We start from the raw sequence: 22,658 nt of genomic DNA on the forward strand, positions 1-22,658 counted from the left end.
CTCAAACATTATATCAGATCTCAAAACTGTTATTTACGATCAATTTCGAAGGTAATAAGAACGTGTATTTGACGCCGAAACACGTCGTAATGGATGTCAAAGGTCATGCCTGTCATGAGCACAACATACTCGTGACAGGCGCCGGGTACCGGGTAAGAGCATGACATGCTCATGACTGGCGCCTTTCAGCAGACTCGGCCAAAAAAAAAAGTTTAAAAAAAAGTTTTAAAAGAAACCTTTAACAAAAAATATATTTTGACTTTCAATTATATATAATCCTTAAAAAAAATTCTGGATTGACGAAAAATAAAACAATATTCTCAGATAAATGAAAACTTATTTCAATTAAAATAATGTGAACATGGAATAAAAGTACATAAACGGTTAAAATTAGTTAATATAAAATACTACAGCTAAAATAAAATAATAATTTTGGCCTGAACATTACACCTGTTCCACTACATAGTTTTTACTTATATTGAGTCATAAAAATTCTTTCTAATTTCTTATAGTTTGGCACACCTTATTTCCAATTGAGGGGTATATCATGTACTACAGCCAAGATTTTTGCATTCCAGTAGTTTAGTTTAGTTTATTTCAGTAAAACAACAAGATCGACAGTACAGATATACAAATAAAAACTGGTACAAATTGTAGATCTTGAACCCACAAAGTCAAAGACTTATTTCCTGTGGGTCCATACAGTGATTCAAGAAAGTGGCAGGATAAGCAAAGGTGTTTAACTACATGAAATAGGAAAGAATAACAGAAGTAGGGGAAATGTGGAGGCAATTGCAAACTAAATAAACTTGCTGGTTTCAGTATCTCTTATTGTACTGAACAGATATGATTTGATTGTTTTTTTAAAGGCATTTCTTTGTGATATCTGCTTTATTGATGCTGGTAGATTGTTTCAGTCCTTAATGGCATTAGTATAAAACGTATTAGCAGCCTCACCTTTAACCTTTGGCTGATGAAAACTGTACCAACCTCCCCTAGTACCATAACTATGAACAGAAGACACTTTGGTAAACTGATGAGATAAATACTCAGGGATGGAGTTATTTTGAAAGCATGGTTAAGCCGTAGCTGGCTCACTCTACCCTTGACATCCAGCATACCCAGGGCATCAAACTGATCAGCACCTATATGTGATCTGGGCTCCATAGAATGGATGAACCATATAATTTTGTTTTCTGCAATTTGGAGTTTCTTTTTGAGAGTTTTGGTGAGAGCAGGGTACCAGGATGAACATGAATAATCAAAGTGACATTGGATTAGAGCAGTGCAAAGGGTTTTGCGGAAGTTGTGATTGAGAAAATGTGCCTGTCAATAGAGAAATGTAAGCCTTGAATTGGTTTTCTTAATAATATTTTGAACAATTTGGAGCCCTGATAGACTTTGATCAAGACCGAATTTATAGGTTTTTGGATATAACATTGCTACATCTTTAAAAGGTACTCACATTATTCTACTTACTGAAACATACTTAACCATCACTGGCAATTGACTCAACTCAAACCTGGTATTACGGTATAGCTCTTCAACGATCCAATGGATTAAGTACAGAAATGTTGAGGAAAGCCCTACTATACAATCAACAATTCTAACAATGCCAGCAGACAATTGTAATGTCATAGAAGAAGACATGCATTGACATTAATATTATACTGGAATAGTTGAATTGTGGTTTTATGTAAGTATATTCATGTGAGTCAAAAAGCTTATAAATTCAGCTTGTGTCACTTTAATGCATGGGTTAACTTGATACAAGTTGTGTGTGTGTGTATGTATGTATGTATGAGTGTGTACCTTTGTGTGTTATAGCTTTGTGTGTGTGTGTGTACCTTTGTGGGTTATAATGGTTGAGTACATGTCTTTGTGTGTGTGTGTGTGTGTGTAAACCTTGTGAAGGTGCATGTCTATATTTGTGAGTGTGTGTACTACGTATATGCATTGGGTGGTGTATACATGTGTGTGCAACATACAACAGGCCATTTCAGTTACTTTTATCAAAACAAAAAATCCTTGGACAGTGTTTTATTTAAGGGCGATAAGTAGGTAAAATCTACCGGGGTTCCCACATCATTTTACCGGGGTTCCCCACCTTAACTATGATACATTGCATGGGAAGCACTACCAGTTTTACCTCTTTCCCCCTTTCTGTTACCGGGGTTCCCAAACCTTAGCAAAAACACTGTTGGACTGCATAAAATGCCACTGGACCCAGGCTAAACTTGGGTATAACCTTCCATGGTAAAAGAGACCTAATCATGAGAGTCTTACTAAGTTAAAATACAACCCAAAGTCTTGACTTGCACTCTTCTAAATGAGCATATCAATATGTTCCCTCTATTTGTTTCCCCAATGTACAAAAAATGGACACTAAAACTATCATTGTCATGACTACCACAATGCATGATCAGTTTGATAAACACTGACAATGACTAATCAAGTTTGCAGTTGAGTTATCCTCTATTTATACTTCTAGACTTTGACTCTTGGTAATTGCAGTTCAATCTTTCAGTAGTGCAATCTCTTTGTCTTGAAAACATCATTTCTGAATACACAGTAGTTTCCATTTCTCACTACGCTGTAAAATACATTTTGTAGATTATTATTTGTCCAGTGTATATAGTCATGCAAAAGTCTCTGGATCCCTATTTAAGTGGTTAATCTGCATAAAACTGATCTGTGTGAGCTAGCTCTCCCCCTTGACTTTTTCTGCATGTAAAAAGCAGGATACAGTAGCATTTGTACACCCATAAATTTGCCATCAGCATTGAGAGTTCCTCAGAAAACAGTAACTACCCACCAGAGATAACTTGTAAGTAATGCAAACATTCAATATAACCACTAGAAGTCACATGGCACACTGCAGCACTTATCCCTGCTTGTTGAGGATAATTTTCATTGTCAGATGAGTACGGCACATTGGGCAGGCATCCAGAGACACAGAACACTGGTAACAACAGCAGACATGGCCACATGGCAGAAATACCATAGACTGAAAGATAAAATCCACAATGGAATTAAGATCTATATAAACAAAGGTACATCAAACACTATCATAAACACATAATAGCAACGGGATAAAGTTGACTCTCTTTGAAGGGTTACTCCTAAAATGTCAGCTATTTTAAACACTTTTTTTAGTCTAGTTCCTATACATACTAAGATAATCTCGATCATCTCCACCGCATCATAAGTCAAATGGATTTCTTCGGCACAGCTTTTGTTTTATTACCCACAACAATAGTTCATGATATTGGACCATTTATATATACGTTGTTACGTTATCATGTCTCCACATGATTTATTTTCAGAATGGCAGTAGAGTAAGTAGTAAACATTATTTGCATAGCAACTGTCTGAATGAAGTAACCAATTACAACAGCCTAGATTTATGATTGACATGCACTGTTCACCCCCCCCCCCCCCCGAGGGATGGGGGTGGGGGTACCACTGGCCAGGTCTGGTAGGGGTGTGTGGCCAATGCTGTCAACCCCAGACCCCATTTTAGACCAATTTTGACCCAAAACCAATTCCCCATTTTAGACCAATGTTGAACTCAGAGTTGAACGATGGATGCAATTTTGCGCATGCGCAGTTAACATAACAATGCATTATGGGGCGATAGCTAGGGCCAAGCGTTTCAGGGGGTGTGCATGCTATCTCAGCAAGTGAATTAGCAGGGGAAAATCCTGAACTCATCGAGAATTTATTAAGAAGTTCCTTCCAGGACCCCATTTTAGACCAAACAAAATCAAAAAATTTTGAAATGTGGACCCCATTTTAGACTAATTAGCTCTCAAAAGACAGTACCCATGTTAGACCAAAGAGCGAAAAACCCTACCCCAAAGGGCGGCACATATACATATACCCAATAGGTGGGAGTAACCCCCAGCTATTGCCAACAAGATACCCTTCCTTGTACCTACTTTATGTACACCCATCTACAGACTGAAGATGAAAAGTCAAAAATGGTTCAAAATGAAGACAAATTCGTGCAGCAGAAGCTACAGCAGCTGTAGCAATAGCAGCAGCAACAACAACAACATCAACATTAAAGTGGCACAAGCTGAGTGTTAATATTTTTTGGGTGAATTTTTTGCTGTAGATTACAAGATACAATGAGTAACACTAAAGTAAAGCACTTTCTCTATGTGCTACACTCATTTATAGCATTCATATCAAGAGTAAAAGTATACCTGTTTCAATTGCTAATACAATGAGTAACACTGAAGTAAAGCACTTTCTCTATGTGCTACACTCATTTATAGCATTCATATCAAGTGTAAAAGTATACCTGTTTCAATTGCTAATACAATGAGTAACACTGAAGTAAAGCACTTTCTCTATGTGCTACACTCATTTATAGCATTCATATCAAGAGTAAAAGTATACCTCTTTCAATTGCTAATACAATGAGTAACACTGAAGTAAAGCACTTTCTCTATGTGCTACACTCATTTATAGCATTCATATCAAGTGTAAAAGTATACCTGTTTCAATTGCTAATACAATGAGTAACACTGAAGTAAAGCACTTTCTCTATGTGCTACACTCATTTATAGCATTCATATCAAGTGTAAAAGTATACCTGTTTCAATTGCTAATACAATGAGTAACACTGAAGTAAAGCACTTTCTCTATGTGCGGCACTCATTTATAGCATTCATATCAAGTGTAAAAGTATACCTGTTTCAATTGCTAATACAATGAGTAACACTGAAGTAAAGCACTTTCTCTATGTGCTACACTCATTTATAGCATTCATATCAAGAGTAAGAGTATACTGTTTCATTTGTTAATACAACAAGTAACACTTTCTCTATTTGCTACACTCGTTTATAGCATTCCTATAAAATGTAAAAGTACACAGTTTTAATTGGTTTATTACAAGCCTAGCATATGGCCTTTCTAATGTGGTCAATTGGCAAATGAAACACACTTGATATGGATGCTATAAATGATTGTGGTACATACAGAAAGGCTTTAGTTTGGTGTTATGAGTTGTAACTGTATGAAACTTTTAGACTAGCATAAAATGGTGTGTCAAATTCTAGTCTGTGTCTATGTACGTAGACAGTAGTTCTTTCCTCAGTCTATGTACACAATTGTCTTTCTACATGTAGGTGTTTTCAAATCGAGTTACATCATAGACCCTCCACCCAGGGTCTATGGTTACATTGACTAATAATTGTTAGATCTTCTTCTGTCATTACACACACACTGTCTCAATAGATACATGGAGATGTCTGGAAAAATTAGGAATATAATCCTCTGCTTTGGCTCTTTGAAGAATATCTCTCACTGCTCAGTGCCTGCATTGCCAACATTGGGTTTAACTTAGCATTAACACCTCATCAACATGTCTTGAAGCTTGGGTTCATATCAGCACCAGCCTTATATTAAAGCCAAGCTACCAGTATCTCAGTAATAGCCCTTTAGTAAGACCTTGAATATATTTGTGCTTGGAAGGTTGCACAACAATACCTCTGTGCACAGCTCCATGTATGAAACCCTTGACAACACCTTTGGTGCTTTTAATTAAAGTTAACAGCATAATGCCCGAGGGTCAAACAGCTAGACTGGCTTAAAGCACTCACATTAGGCACTAACACATCATCAGTATGTGCAATAGGTATTAAGGATTTATGTATGCATCAGCCCTAAGTTAACATCAGACCAGCTCAGTACTATATAACCCTTAGGCTGGAACTAACTAGATCCTCACCAGTACATACTAGCATACTGGAAGGGTTAATACATGCACCAGCCCAATGTTACCATCAAGCTAGCTCATCACTAGCACTGGGCACTATTAAACACCTCACTGGTATGTACTAGCAACTGGAAGGGACATTTTGTTTGGTATGGCACAACATGATTAACACTCTGCTAGCTCAGCCAGTGCTAACACTGGGTTAAAGGCCCGTATCGACTATAAAAGGAGGATTACAGTAGGGACGCTCATTTATGCAAAGCCTCTCGTACGCCTAACATCGCCTTGGTGCTCCAAGAAAACTGTCAAAATCACGGCTATTTCCCGAGCATTTACTCTAAATGTATCCCAAAATGAATTATAAATATGTAGAAGAGGTGCCTGTGTGAATTGTTTTGTAAATTATGATGATCTGGGAGCGAAATTTGATGTATGTTGTCATGTGGTATGTGGCAAAATGTTAGGTTAGAAGCGTCCAAACAGCTGTCACTCAAATACTGTGTAAACGTTTGCGTAACTCCCTGGGGGGTTGGTAGTATCTCGATAATCAATTCGCTAGATTATTTACCTCTACCTACCATAATAACATAACGGTAATGATCAAATCAGAAGTACGGTCCGGCGACAAGGCAAAAGTATACAGTGGTAGAAATGTGACTATTTTGTGTTTGTTTGTGTGTGTGTGTGTGATTGTCTTTCTGTTTGGGTTTTATTTTTTGGTAATGGGAGTACCATTTACACATACAGTAGAAAACCAATTAGAAAGGTGTTTTGATCTCAAATTCGAATAAAATTGCTAACAAATGACAACACCGACATACGCAAAACATGAACGTGTAGTTTAGGTAAGGTACACTCTTTTTGGAGGATGTGGTGGCCCTGAAAAGGGCCGTTTGGTTTGTGGCTTTTCAGCTGTTCGGTTAGACCGAGCTTACGCCCAGCTATGACCTCTGTACGGCACACCGGGTAAATTTGGATAAAGAGACCGTACCTGCGAAGTGACGCATTTAGGCATCATTTCCCTACGACTGATGGCAACATCATCAGCCTGCATTAGTTGCTGCTTCCTATGTAAGTAGCGTGGATCGTTCCATGCATTTCTTCGGTCGAGCATATTCCAATACTTTCGGTAGAGCCGATGGCGAACCAAAACAAGGTTCCTGGCCCATACCAAGCCAGTCTTGTCGGTATGTTGTGACACACGGGTAGCAAAGGCAGTGCAGACATTCGTTTTGATGCAAAGCAATGTCGTTGTTTTGATCTTGCAGATCGTCCCCGATACCGCTGTCATTGATGGCCGAGGCCTCGTCACCGATATCGATACCACTGTCGTTGCTGGCCGAGACCTTGTCAGTTGACTCAACAACGCCAGTGTTGTCAAGGTCGGGTAACTCGGAATCAATAACCAGTTCCCATCCGGAGTTTGCAAAGAGAACCTTGATAGCGTCCCTTTGAACTTCATTGATGGCAATCAGTATCTTGCTGCTCATCTTGATGACAAACTGGAACTGACGTTGCAACTGAGTAAAACGACAGTTTCAATTGCAAAAGTCGTGTAGCTGTAAGTGCAATTGTCTTCGGCTCCACCCTGCCACGTACGTACATCCCCGGCGTACAGCACACCCTGTTATATTCATACGCTGTCATCCAAGCTCCATATTTTGATTCACTGTACAGTGGTAAAGTTATAAAATTGGCCCGTTCAACCCTTTCGGGACATTGCAATGAACGATAAACAAAACAGCGATTTACTTCAGACAGTTCCTTTGCCATCGCTAGTGCATTGTTGTGTGATACGTCAACACAGCTGTCTCCCCGGTACATTTGTATTCCGATCTTTGAACAAACATACAAAAGGTTCTTTTTCGTGAAATTCATTCTTTTATTTATAAAACTATATGTGTTACATAATTATGACACATTACAATGAAACAAAATTACCACCTCTGTTGAGTCAAAAGTGTTATATGCAGTAGACAACTGCCATCCATTGTCTATGGTATAATACGCACACTGCACAGTCGCTGTATACTGTGTCAGCCGAACTTTCAAGCTCAATGTGTATATGGCCGTTTCGTTGCGAGCCTGTACATAATACAATTCGAGTATCACAACGACTAGCAACGCAGTGAAATGATTCCGATGTCCGTTGTTACTATAAATGATTTTGGTTCAGGCAGAAACAGTGTCTGTCATAACAGGATTAGTAAATGTTTGATCGTTGTCATTGATATGTGGACACGGTGACGTGAGTGTTAATCCGCTCAGATAAGACGCTGTGTACTGGGTGGAGTAGTCCCTAATGCGGTGACCCGGGATTGAAATACAGGCCTTTAACTTGGCACTAACATCTCACCATCATGTATTAGCAACTGGAAGGGTTAATACCAACACCAGCACTATGTTGACACCATGCTAGCTCCATGCTAATGCTAGGTTGGCACTTACACCTCACCAGTATGTATTAGCAACTGGAAAGCACCAACCCCATGTTAACACAATTAAGGCTTAGAGTACTCAGAAAGGTATTCTTGGACTATTCTGTATATATACACATATGAAATAATCATGTTCTTGAATGAATGAATGTTGACTTACATCAATATAAGAATTTCATGATAGCTTCTGTCCCTTCCTCACATGTCCTTGCTGGTGGGTATGACATCTGTTTACTGTCCAAAATCACATTCTGTGAGTGAAGAGAACAGCCAAATTTGTCATCAGTGTTAAAAACCTGACCTGCTGTACAATGTATATAAACTTTTAGTCTAGTTCCAATACAACCATGTTATGATTTACACTATGTTATCTCCACTCACTATGTCTAGTCAAAATCGAACATTTTACCGTTAATCTGGCTAAACCCAATGCTGGGCGAAGGATAGATGATGCATGTCAGTAGTAATCCATCACAAATTGACAGGCAGTTGTAATTGGTTTACTTCCTTCAGCCAATGGCTCATTAAATATTCAATTAATACAGCTGTATTAAACTAAAATTATGTGCCAAAGTGATAATGTCATCACATTTATATATGAATGCTGTCAGGGGACGCGTAGCACAGATTTTTGTGCTAGAGTAATGACTTTGACTAGACGTAATGTGTGAAGATATGAAGATAACAGTGTAAATTGTAACATGGTCGTATTGGAACTAGACTAGTAAACTTTGTCAGCATGGCATCTGATACAATAAGTACACTATGCATAATCCAAGTTATACCATGTACATGTACAAGCCATTAAGTTACACATATTTGAAAATACAATACAGGATTCATACACTGGTCATTCTACATCATGGCAATTAACTTCAAAATATTGGAACATTTAATATCTATTAATGCCAATAAATGATGACTCAGAGACAAGATGTGCCGTTAAAGAAGGGGGGACAAGCTCCACGTGCAGGTGTCGTAGCGAACAGCCATGTCGTGAAGCCACTCGCCTGTTTGAGTGACAGCACGTCATGGAAGGCGTGGTACCCGAGTGTTGCCAGCCACCAGCAAGGGCGTGTACTGTGAACAGGGTGGAACATTGGGCGGTGCGGGGTCTGCATGTGAGTCTCGCACCGCCATGGTCGGTGCCCCACATGCCTGGTTACAGCCAGCGAGCCCCGTGGCGGCAGCCCCCCAAATTACTTTGTTATGGTTGGTGTGGTGTTGGCTGGCATGCCCTTTGGTTTGGTGAGTGTGGTATGACGGTTTGGACATGCATAGATCTTCTATAGTTGCACACCTGAAAGAGACTTTATGCAATGTAGTTATTTATAGTAATCAGGTTGCCATTGTGCAACATTAGATAATGGTCTACTCGTTAACTTGGTGTCCTTAGGAGTGATTGTCTAAGTCACATTGCTCAGCGAAGTCCCATGTGTCACATGTTTGATTTCCGGGGTTATGTCAGATGTTCTCTTGTTGTACACGTGATGCAGTGGAACTCCTGTCATGGGTGCATTGCTCGGTGTCACAATGAGACATTATTCTTAATGGCATGGCTGCCTGTTGGTGCCTAGCACCCTATTTGTCATATGACTGACTGTATATTTTGAAGGTGGAGAACTTGTGGTACCTGACCGGCAAGTTACTGAAATACAAACGATCCCTATCTGGGTTGTTCACATGCAAATGGTACATATTTGAATGATCCTGAGTGACGCACAATCTAAACAGCTGTTTGCAGGAGTATATGTCACATTCTGAAAGGCTTTTGCACTCTATGATACCAATTGATCATTGATTTGCAACTAATTAGTGGGTCAAGTTACTATCCTATGACATTCACAAACAAAGTGTACATGATTCATGACTTGTGTGATTCTTGGGAGTACAGAAAAAATGCTGAAAACAAGACCCAGAAGCTATTCCTCTGTACAGCTGTTTGAATTTCCTGCATTTGCAAAGAATAGCCATGATTTCCCTTTATATAGGGCAGTTCTGTGTTTTGAACGCTATTGACTAAATGCCCCCAAATTATACATGCTATCATAATGGAAATCGGAAGTACATGTAGTTCTTCCATTGTACTCTGTAGTTATTGTTAGTATCATTGGCAATGTGTCGGGGCCATGGGTAGTAGAACCAATGGCTAAGCTTGCATAGTATCCCCACATCCAAGTGTAGAAGGCGCGTCTGTGGCGAGGTCTATGGTGGGAGCAGAAGTCCAGGAAGACTGAAGCGTGGTGGCGGACCCGTCCAAGTTGGGAAGGAATCACCCCGCCACTGAACATCGCTGCGGAGTCAGCGTTGAGTACAATGTTGGTTGTGAGTATTTTGTAGTCATGCTGAGGTCGATCATGTGGTATGCATTTACAGGCGATGTTGAGGGTACCGATCGGGGAGAGAAGTCCGCGTTTCGATGGACCTGGTGTCTGACGGGAGGTGGGTGTGTCCTCGGTGGTCAGGAGATCCACATGTCGAGCAATTGTGTGTTCTGTTGTACTTGCATGGTGTTTGGCACTTGCCTCGATTGAAGTCCCGGCAAATGGGAGGCATGGACGAATGGCTAGGCTGAGGATCATGGTTTACCCAAGTATATGGATTGGCGGCGCGGCTCTCGCATTGATGTGCGAGGTAGCCCCCTTCACCACACGTGTAGCACGAAGGCAGTAGCAGGTGGGGTGAGAGTGTGAAGTGGTGCATGTCTAGCTTGACGTTTGGTAAGGATCATTCGCGAAGACCAACGTAGTGGGCGGCTTCTTGACGAAATGCGCGGTCGTACCCGAGCCAAGCCTCCGGCTTGTAGGTACGTGCTTTGGAGACCATGTACCGTAGATAGTTGAAGAGGGGTATTGCCTCGCATGGAAAGTAAAATGAACGATAAGCAGCAAAGATGGTGAAGCATTCCAGTCACGTGTAGAAGTCTGTGACAGCCTTTTTCTTTGACTGGGACGTGTATGTTACAATACCCTGTGATTCCGGATCAAAAGTGATGTGAGTTTTTTCGATAGTGCTTCATTGAGTCCGGGTGGAGGTCGGAGAATTCGATAAACTTACCCGGATTCGCGAGAGAATTGAGCATGGACTTGTCCAGGAACGGCAGGTGGAGGTGCGCTGGTGGGACAGTGGCCGGGAGCGGCGTGGTTGCGGCGAGTATGGCATCGGTGGACGGTTGGGTTGGAGGCTGTCCAGCGATATGTGTGTTTGGTATGGGCGCCGCCATGTTGCACCGGATGTTGACATCGGAAGTGGAATGAGCGCCCCCATCAGGTTGATGTCCTCGTGAGGTCAGCGACGAACTTCCGGGATGAGCTTTTTTGTTGTTGTTCGGATACGGTCCGCTTGGTATCAAGTTCTGGAATGTTTGAGCATAGACCCGCCACCAACATGACCAACGTTGGTGGAGGGTCTATGGTTTGAGGTAGCGCGACGGAATTTTGCCGGGTGTGGTCCGGACCAGCCTCCGAGGCGGGAGACAAAAATACCGCCAATGGCGTTGTAGCACAACTGTAGTTTTTAAAAATGTTTATCCATATGCTAGTCTATGCTAACAATAGGTGTTTATTTGCTGAATAACTATCCAGTTGCCTATCCAACCATGTTGCTATCTTTACGATAAATGCTATCATTTGGCTGTTGCTATGGGCGTGGTCATGTTGTTAGATATATTTGCATACATTTGTGTATGTTTTTGTTCACTTGTGTATGAATTCCTGATATTGTCTTTGCAATATACGTGATCATTTGGCTGTTGCTATGGGCGTGGTCTTGTTGCTAGGAAAATTTACATACATTTTTTGAATGTTAGACCCTGTTGTTATCTTTGTGAAATACACCACCGTTTGGCTGTTGCTATGGGCGTGGTCATGGTTACTAGGGTATTTGCATACATTTTTTAAATATTAATTCATCTGTCTTTCTATTCCTGTTGTTATCTTTGCAATATACGTGATTATTTGGCTGTTGTTATGGGCGTGGTCTTGTTGCTATGCAAATTTACATACATTTTTTGGATGTTTATTCAATTATCTATTAAACCCTGTTTTTATCTTTGTGAAATACACCACCGTTTGGCTGTTGCTATGGGCGTGGTCATGGTTGCTAGGGTATTTGCATACATTTTTTGAATGTTTACTCACTTGCTTACCAGATGATGTTGTTATTTGACCAAAATATACTGCCATTTGGTTGTTGCTAAGGGCGTGGTCATGGTCGCTAGGGCCAATTTTGTCAAAATGTTTTTAAGAAAATCTGCAGAATAACAGTTTCAGAAACATCTCGCCAAGTTTCAGACTAATTGACCAAGTACTTTTTGAGATATAAGTTTTTGACCAAAAATGAACATTTTTACACCTAATTTGCATATCACTCATGGAATCATGGTAAGCTTAATATTTCTTCGTCCATACATCCCTAGATACATTCCCATTAAATTTCAGCCCAATCTGCTCAGTAGTTTTAGAATAATAGATTTTTAACCAAAAAGACACATTTTTAGCCCTAATTTGCATATCACTGATGGAATCATCCCGTCATGAACAAATCTTACTTTACACCACCTTAAGAATGTTCCCACCAAATTTCGCACCAATCTGCCCAGTAGTTTCTGAGTTTAAGTTTTTTGACCAAAAATCACATTTTTTGACCCAAATCACACACCTGTGATGCGATCATTTTGATTTGAACAATTTCCCAACTAGAAACCCAAAGTAATGGACCCACCAAATATCGTGGCAATCGGTTCAGCGGTTTTTGACTTTAAGTTGTTTACACACACACACACACACAGACAGACAGACGCCGGGCGATCCCTATAGCACTACTGAACAAGTTCAGTTGTGCTAATGAGAGCGGGTACAGGTCCTGTGGATGGACGGATTGGCTATGATGAGTAGTGGACGACGGTGTCGTGCCAGGGATGGTACGTAAGGCTTTGTGGACCCTCTCTTGTATAAAGGCGTCGATCCAGTCGGTCCTGGCTGCTGAAGGTGATGTTGTTGCTCATGACATTACTCGCTGCCATGGATGGAGCATCGGCTGATGTCTGACGGTCGGTGGAAGTAGTAATTGAGCCAGAGTTGTAGCGTGCGGGAGTCTTACGGGCTCTCTTTGGTCGGCTGCTATAGCGTTGTGAGGCATCGCGTGTTGTAGTATTTATGGAACCAGTACAGTATACAATAGGATAGCCGGGATGAGCTGAGTGGTAGTCCGAGTTCTATGGCAAATAAATTTTTTGCTAGAGTGATGGTGCTTGTGTTCACTGTGTGAACGTTGGCAGTGAAAGGCTGAGTGAGGATGTGAATTGGTATATATATTAATGTAATAGGAGAATAGTGTTTGGTTTCAGATTGCAGCCCGTGCAGTTGGTTGGAGTCATCCCCTGGCATTAACCGCGATTATATGACTATGCTATAATCCCGACATTACATATATTTGAGCACAGAATATGGGATTAATTTTCTGGTCACCCCATGTCATGGACATGTATGTATAGTTAGTAAGTCTGTATCTTTGGTTCTGTAGTGCTCAAAACAGGAGTCAAAATGTTCAAAATAATCTTTTTTTTCTCTCTCCTCATTTTTAAGTAAATCAAGTTTAAAATGGCATTCTTATATTACTTACTACCTTACAACCCATAACACCAAAATAAAGCATTTTCTGTATGTACCACTGTCCCAATAATTTATAACATCCATATAGTACAACCCATAACATCAAGCATTTTCTGTATGTACCACTACCACAATCATTTATAGCATATCATTTATAGCATCCATATCAAGTACAACCCATAACACCAAAGTAAAGCCTTTCTGTATGTACCACAATCATTTATAGCATCCATATCAAGTACAACCCATAACACCAAAGTAAAGCCTTTCTGTATGTACCACAATCATTTATAGCATCCATATCAAGTACAACCCATAACACCAAAGTAAAGCCTTTCTGTATGTACCACAATCATTTATAGCATCCATATCAAGTACAACCCATAACACCAAAGTAAAGCATTTTCTGTATGTACCACTACCACAATCATTTATAGCATCCATATCAAGTACAACCCATAACACCAAAGTAAAGCATTTTCTGTATGTACCACAATCATTTATAGCATCCATATCAAGTACAACCCATAACACCAAAGTAAAGCATTTTCTGTATGTACCACAATCATTTATAGCATCCATATCAAGTACAACCCATAACACCAAAGTAAAGCATTTTCTGTATGTACCACAATCATTTATAGCATCCATATCAAGTACAACCCATAACACCAAAGTAAAGCAATTTCTGTATATACCACAATCATTTATAGCATCCATATCAAGTACAACCCATAACACCAAAGTAAAGCAATTTCTGTATGTACCACTACCACAATCATTTATAGCATATCATTTATAGCATCCATATCAAGTACAACCCATAACACCAAAGTAAAGCGTTTTCTGTATGTACCACAATCATTTATAGCATCCATATCAAGTACAACCCATAACACCAAAGTAAAGCATTTTCTGTATGTACCACAATCCTTTATAGCATCCATATCAAGTGTAAAAGTATACTGTTTCATTTGCTAGTTGACCACATTAGAAAGGCCACATGCTAGGCGTGTAAATAAACCAATTGACACAGTATACCTTTACACTTGATATGAATGCTATAAACGAGTGTAACACATAGAGAAAGTGTTTTACTTTACTCATAAATACTTTTCTTTATTCAACCAGAAAATACTCATAAAGGTTTGTCATGACTAGTTTTACACCATGCTTTTGTGCCTTTGTCTCTCAGACACAACTTAACATGGTCTTACCTCCAGTGTTCTTACTTGACATAGATTTTTAGGTAAAGCCTTGATTCCGTCATCAGACGATAGATCCAAACTATGCAAACAGCTCAGCCGACATTGTTCAGTAGGCAACTGTTGTAATTTATTACCTACAAATATTTAGACAGAATATTGTCACTTACAATGTATTACACACTTGTCTGGTCAAAACATCATGGGGGGGGGGGGGGGGTTTAAAAATTTCACAGCAAACTTATTGTGGTATGTTCTCAATCTGGCTCTGCATCATTTTTCAAAATTCATTGAATAAAATCAATGAAGTCAACAGCCAGCCCCCAGCAAATTCAAATATATCAAACATGGGTCACAAAAAAGTTTCCATCAACACATGTATGCATACTATAGATCACTGAATGACTTGAAAAACATTTACAAAGAAAAAATACTTTCATTGTATTTCTCTTATAGAATTTGCTGTATTAGTCTCATAACTATGTTAAATGTATCTTTGCTGTATTAGTCTCATAACTATGTTAAATGTATCTTTGCTGTATTAGTCTCATAACTATGTTAAATGTATCTTTGCTGTATTAGTCTCATAACTATGTTAAATGTATTTGCATCCCTGCTACTCACAATTTGCTGTATTAGTCTCATAACTATGTTAAATGTATCTTTGCATCCCTGCTACTCACAATTTTAAGAGAAAGCATGTTTACAATTTTTTAATTTCCCATTTACAATGCACACTATGTCTGTACTGCATAAACTCGGTGAGTGTGTATATATATATTATAACTATACTGATCTTCAGCCATACATACCTTTGACAATCAAAGTTTGTAGCATTTGTAGCTTTCCAAGTGACCTGGGTATTAAACTTGTTAATCTTGTTACTACCAACATTCAAAATCTGTAGATTCTGCATTTCTCCTATTTCATTCGGTACATGTAGTTCAGTAAATCCATTGTTGTGCAAATCAAGTATCTGTAAGTTTAAACAGTAAGTAGAACAGTTAATGTTAAAACCCAATGTTTCAATCCTGTGTTCTTAACAGTGACACCACAGCATCATTCTTTTGTTCTGGATCAATTCTTTTAAGAAATCAAATAATAATATATCGCTACCTGACAACTGTCTTTAATTCACATCCAAATTTTAATTCTAACGATCTGACATTGGCCTTGAAATCTACACATACATGATGAAACAGGCAGATATCATGTGTTGTTTTAGAAACCCAGTCAGATAGCGAAGCCAGCAAAGGTCACAACAAAGATGGCATCCCCCAGCACTAAGATTGGGAAGGGAAGATGCCCCTCCAAGCACACTCGCCAACGGACAAACATGTGTCACATTATGCACCTAGTAGCGATACAAAAACCTTACTACTATGTGAAACACCAGGAGAATCAACCAATTATGGAATAAAAGAACATGAAAATACGACAATATCACCAATTAGCAAACTCAGTGACCAATCCCCTATGAAAGCAGCTCTGCTCAGCAAAGCAAGGAATCTTGTACAACGAAAAGAAACAGAATTCCTAGAGACAATACAAGATATTGAAACCAGCTTCATAAGCCTGACAGATAAAATAGACAATGTCAAACAAGATGAACTGAACATTCAGGCTAAAATTAAATCACAGGAGAAACTTGTTTGGATTTCAAATGGATATGCAGGACATAAAATTATCTGTTGAGAAAATACAGTCAGATATCAACAATAATAATAAAGAAATAGCTGCCAATAAGAAAAACACTAACAAAATTCAGGAAACACAACAGCATTCTAAGCATGCTAAAAACTATCCTGAACACACATGTGATAAACAAACACATGATGGTGGACGGGGAAATAATAATAATAATAATAATAATATTTATTTCTTTTATAGCGCCTTACATAATCAAAGAAAATCTCAATGCGCTTCACACAAACACTATATAAAAAAATCAAATATAAAAAAAACCATTACATTTGTAAAAATCACTAATACTCGTGCACATTCATTTAAAATTAGACATTTGGTTAAAATTGACAAATTGTGTAACCCAATAAATAAAACTTAAAGTCTAAAAATAAAACTTAATGTCTAAAAATTTGAAGTTACACAAAACTGCAATATTCTATGAAACAAACAAACAAACTTTCACTGTGCCCCACTGGAAAAGTATGCTTTCTGAAATAGGTGCGTTTTTAGGTTTGTTTTAAAAGTAGACAGAGAAGGTGCATTGAGAAGAGTAGGGTCAAGGGAATTCCACAATCTAGGAGCAGCTACCGAAAAAGCCCGCTTTCCATTATGCTCCTGGTTATAACGAGGTTCGACAAGTTTTGTCTTCCTGGCTTGGTGACAGTGAGAATATCTGACAGATAAGTTGGTGCTTGAGCGTGGAGACATTTATATGTAAGCATGAGAACCTTAAAATCAATTCGTTGGATGACAGGGAGCCAGTGTAACTCTTCAAGGACAGGCATTATGTGTTCAAATTTCCGAGTGCAGGTGACCAACCGGGCAGCTGAGTTCTGTATGCGTTGTAGCCGGTTGATGAGATAGTCAGGAAGATTAATGTACAAGGTGTTACAGTAGTCCAGACGTGACGTTATGAAGGCGTGAATTAATCGTTCGCTAGTTTTGCTATCTAAGACATTCCGGATACGACCAATGCGATGTAAAGCGAACGAGGCTGACTTGCAGACTTGAGTAACTTGGTTATGGGCTAAAGCAACACTGTCAAAATAAAACCCAAGATTTCTTACAACGGGTGAAAATGGAATTTGCTTTGTTCCAACACGGAGTCCGGATAAAGGTCTATGAGATCTGAAATTCGAATGAAAATGAATTAATTCAGTTTTATTTAAATACAGACAACTACAACTGGAGATACGAAACAGCATGTTTTATATCCAGAGAATGAGGAATTTACAGTTACAGTTCGAGTGAGTAATAATTCTACATGGAGGTTGCCCATCCAATGCATATACAGAGGAGGGAACTGCAAGGCCATCAAGTACTAATACCTATGAAGAGAACACTGAAGTCATGCAAATTACGCCTAGTACATGCGGAGACCAACCACAATATAAAACAGTCAGTAACAAGAAAGGAGGGTACAACAGTCATTGTGGGTGACTCAACTTTGAGACACATTGACACACAGAAATTCTCGAATACCAGACATACATTCATTCAAACACTAAGTGGCAAGGGAATCAAGGAACCAACTAATTTCATAGCAGAATCTTGATTCAAAGATCCAAAAAACATTGTGCTGCATAGGATCTAATAACATAGCCAGTGGCACTCCTTTGTCAACTTTCTGCCAGAGATATGAATAGTTACTAGGTACAACACACAAGACTTACCCAGAAAACAAAGTGTTTATATCAAGTATTCTATCAAGGCTATACGATAACAAATTTAACCATAACATGACTAGCTTTAACTCCAAGTTGGAATTCATCGCAGGGAACGTACCTAATGTGTTCTACATCCATTCTAACTTCAAAGACAGACATAACAAAGTTAAACCTTACTTGTATGAAGACAACATTCATCCAAATGGGAAATGAACTGCCTTTCTAGTAGAAGAGATACATATATAGAGCGATAGTGACTCAAATGAGGAAAGATATTACTGATACCGAAAAACAGGAAACACATGGAACCAGGATGTATCAACCAAGGAAAAGACATTCATATACAAATACAAACAAAGATTCTGATTTGGAAATTCCCAGCTATAACCATTTTCACTCTTATAGATAAAAAAAAACATTTAAAAAAACATGGACAGATTCAGGAGGCGTAGGATGATACTACCGGTCTGAGTATAAATGTGGTATAAAGCAAATTACAAGACTTTATATGGGTACGGGTAGATAAAAACTTTTTCAATTAGAGAACGATGTTTACCAATGCACTCTATACCTAAGTCCACAATACTCTAGTGTTTTTAATTGGAAGGACTCAAATTGATTTCATCTACTAGAAAAAGACAGCAAAATATTCTCATTCTGGATCTGTAATACTAAATGGTGATCTAAGCACATACTAAAGATGAACAAGATGTCACCACATATGAGAGTCTTGACTACCCCTATGTGTCAGAAGAAAACATAAACCTCAGTAAGAGAAATGCTCAGGATACATTTAACAAAAATCATTATAGTGAACTGTTATTGGACCTATGTACTGCATCAGACCTTATAATCCTGAATGGCAGATGCATAGGAGATAAAAGGGGTAAATTCACATGTCACCAGCCCAATGGAAGTATACGTACTGTTAACTACACAGTCAGTCAATATCTGTACTCAAAAATTAACTATTTTCTGGTACATGATTTAAATACAATTCTGTCTGATCACTGTCAAATTTCATTCAGTCTTCAGACAAACAGGATGATGGCATCTGAGGCAACACGAACACAATCAATTGAAAAGAATCATGTCACTAAGCATTGCAGTAAAACAAATAGTGTTTATATATGGAATGAAGATTCTAATATTAATTTTTATGAAACTTTACAAAGTAATTTCTCTAATTAAACATTAACCGATCTGGCTCAAAACCTAATCAGGTCTAGCTATTACCTTAAAGATTATATATCCCAAATTTCATTACAATTGAGCCAGCCGAATTTTAGAAAATGATGACACAGACACACAGACGGACAGACAGACATTCCCATTTTAATACCTCCCGTACCCTCACGGGAGCTAAAAATGGCAACTAGATATTAACATAGCAAAATCAAACACAATTGTTTTTAATGAATCAGGAAAAACAATGCAGAAACATAAATTCTACCTGAACAATCTTCAAAGAGTCTCATCATACACACAAAGGTCGTGGTAGCATTTTTTTCTGATGCGTCCCTGGGACGCGTTCCTGTCAAAATTAGCGTCAAAATCCTATTACGGTTCGTCTTTTCCAAATTTGCATGCACACAGTCACTACATGTCTTTCAGATGTACACTAAATACATTACAAATGTATATACATGTACATGAACACATCAGCTAGGCATAAAGCTAAACACTACAGGAAAACTCAACAAGGCCCTGCAAGATCTAACCAACAGGGCATTGAAAGCATGTTTTAAATTAAAACAATATCTGTTCTCAGAAGGCCAGATACCAGTAAAATTATATTTGCAAATGTTTGATGCCACCATCAGACCAATACTACTGTACTGCAGTGAGGTCTGGGCTGGTGATGTTATCAACTCCACAACAAATTTAATAAATATCACAAACCCTAGTGAACAAGTCATTGAGAATGACATAGTCCCCGCTATGATTGGGTTTTAAGGAATTATCACTACTCTGATCACGCAACAACACATGTGAACCTAAATCAAACAGACTTAGATATGTTGTGTCTGCTTGTTGGACATGGAACATGCCTACAACAATAAAGGATGGGTCGGGTATGGGGGATCGTATCACGACGAAAATGGATATGCATATGTATGTCACAGAACACTGTCCAAGTGCCAACTTTGAATGAGATCTGTTCAAGCATGTCTGAGTTATGGCTTCGGACATAGAAAAATCGCAAACAAAATGGCTGCCAGGTGACCATATTGGATCGTATCACAACAATTAATAATGAATATGCACATGTATGTCACAGAACACTGTCCTAATACCAACTTTGAATGAGATCTGTTAGAGCATGTCTGAGTTATGGCTTTGGACATGGAAAATTCACAAACAAAATGGCTGCTGGGCGGCCATATTGGATCGTATCATGACAACAAATGGATATGTACATGTATGTCATAGAACACTGTCCTAATACCAACTTTGAATGAGATCTGTTCAAGCATGTCTGAGTTATGGCTTAAGTTTGGACAGAGAAAAATTGCAAATAAAATGGCTGCCAGGTGGCCATATTGGATCGTATCACAATAACAATGATTATGCACATGTATGTCATAGAACACTGTCCTAATACTAACTTTGAATGAGATCTGTTCAAGCATGTCTGAGTTATGGCTTTGGACATGGAAAATTTGCAAACAAAATGGCTGCTAGGCGGCCATATTGGATCGTATCATGAAACAAATTGACACATATGTATGCCATTGTATGTTGCCCATGTACCAAGTTTGAAAAAAATTGGTCCAGGCATCTCCAAGAAACGGCTGCGGACGGATGGATGGACGGACAGACAGAACCCAATCCATAAATCCCCGTCCCGGACTTTGTCCGGCGGGGGACTAAAAAATGTATAAACGATTCTGTAAATTTCTAGTCCAGGTTAGCCCCAAATCACACAATTTAGCATGTTTACTAGAACTTGGACATACCCCCCCCCCCCATTTTATTTGGCTTAATACAAGCAGTAAAGTATTGGATAACAAGATTTAAACTGAATGCCTTCCGTAAGGGCAAAGTTTTGAGATTGTCATTCCTACAGACAATTGTTGGAATACAACAGAACCAGTGTGCGAAATAAACGCTGGTACTTCGGCCTGAGACCAACAGATTTCCGTTCGGACCGACAGTTTTTTCAGAATTACAACAACATATCGGTCCTTATGACCAGTTGAAATTTGGAGTAAATAAAAACATTTATTCAAAGATAGATCCAATTTCACCTACATGAATCTGATCTTGTGTTACCTATTTTACTCTCGACATCTCGTTCAAGTCAAGCAACACAGAGCTAGCTTGCTATGTGTTGTTGTCAATGTTGATACATGTAGCATGTCTACATATGACGTAGCATACAGCATTTACTTTATGAAATTATGTTAGCAAACACATGATTGGCTGAATTCTCGAATTATTTGTGTCTTGACTAATCAGAACATCTTAGACATTCAGACACATTTTACGCATTCAGCGCATGCGTCTATTTTACATAGTGTATGAAACTTTTAACGTTTTTGAGACAGTTCCACGTTGTATTTATAAAGTATGTGGCGATATTTAGAAGGCAATAATGAGCTTCCGAAGAAGAAGACGAAAAGACAATATTTTTAAAGGCTGGTATTAAAGCTGGTAAATGTTAGCGGGTTTCCCGATCAATTTACCAGAGTTCCCCATGTGTGTGGCCATGATCAAAACAAACTGACGGAAAACATATAAACTACTCTGACAATGGTGTTTTAACTAATAAAGAAGGCAGGTACACTTCGTAAAATATCTCCAGTACGATACGTTTTTTTTTTGTATAAACAGTAATAGAAATGTGTAGTCTGATTGCTTTCAATTTGACGCATATGATAATGTATGTCCTGTTATGTTGTAATCAACATATAAACTTAGAAATATTGCATTTTTGTTGCCATTGTTGTATCTGGAAAAATACTGCACCAATGCCAAACACGGGTACATAGTGGATGACACAGGACAGTACAGTCAACACATCACGCTCCCATGTCAAAAAAAAACTTGCACTGTAAGACATGATTAGCCATAGTTCTCTTCATCATAGTCAGAGTTCTTACACAAACAGTCAGAGACGATACTCAATACACCATGGTAGGGTATACGGGTAGGGCTTCATGGGGGGGGGGGGGGGGCTTCAGTACATATTTGTAAAGACTGAAGGAAGACGAAAACGCTCTGTGTCACTGTGTGGATGGAAATTGAAATAAAGCGAATACACAGTTTTCAAGAGGGATAGTTATGTGACAAAACTTTCTGCTATGATGAATTTGTGA

The 22,658-nt window shown here is 38.8% G+C and overlaps 1 protein-coding gene across 1 annotated transcript in view; it reads right to left on the bottom strand.

Annotated features, from left to right (window-relative positions):
- Positions 1-11,389, bottom strand: part of LOC144453450 (uncharacterized) — a 38,777-nt gene extending 27,388 nt beyond the window's left edge. The window contains exons 1-2 of the mRNA XM_078144752.1: positions 11,224-11,389; positions 2,816-3,007 (exon numbers count right to left, since the gene is read on the bottom strand). Of these exons, the coding sequence (XP_078000878.1) occupies positions 2,816-3,007; positions 11,224-11,389 (358 nt within the window). The remainder of the gene's footprint in view (positions 1-2,815; positions 3,008-11,223) is intronic.
- Positions 11,390-22,658: the final 11,269 nt, after the last annotated feature.

This window comes from Glandiceps talaboti, chromosome 2 (assembly GCF_964340395.1).
Source record: "Glandiceps talaboti chromosome 2, keGlaTala1.1, whole genome shotgun sequence".
In the NCBI taxonomy this organism is placed as follows: Eukaryota; Metazoa; Hemichordata; class Enteropneusta; family Spengelidae; genus Glandiceps; species Glandiceps talaboti.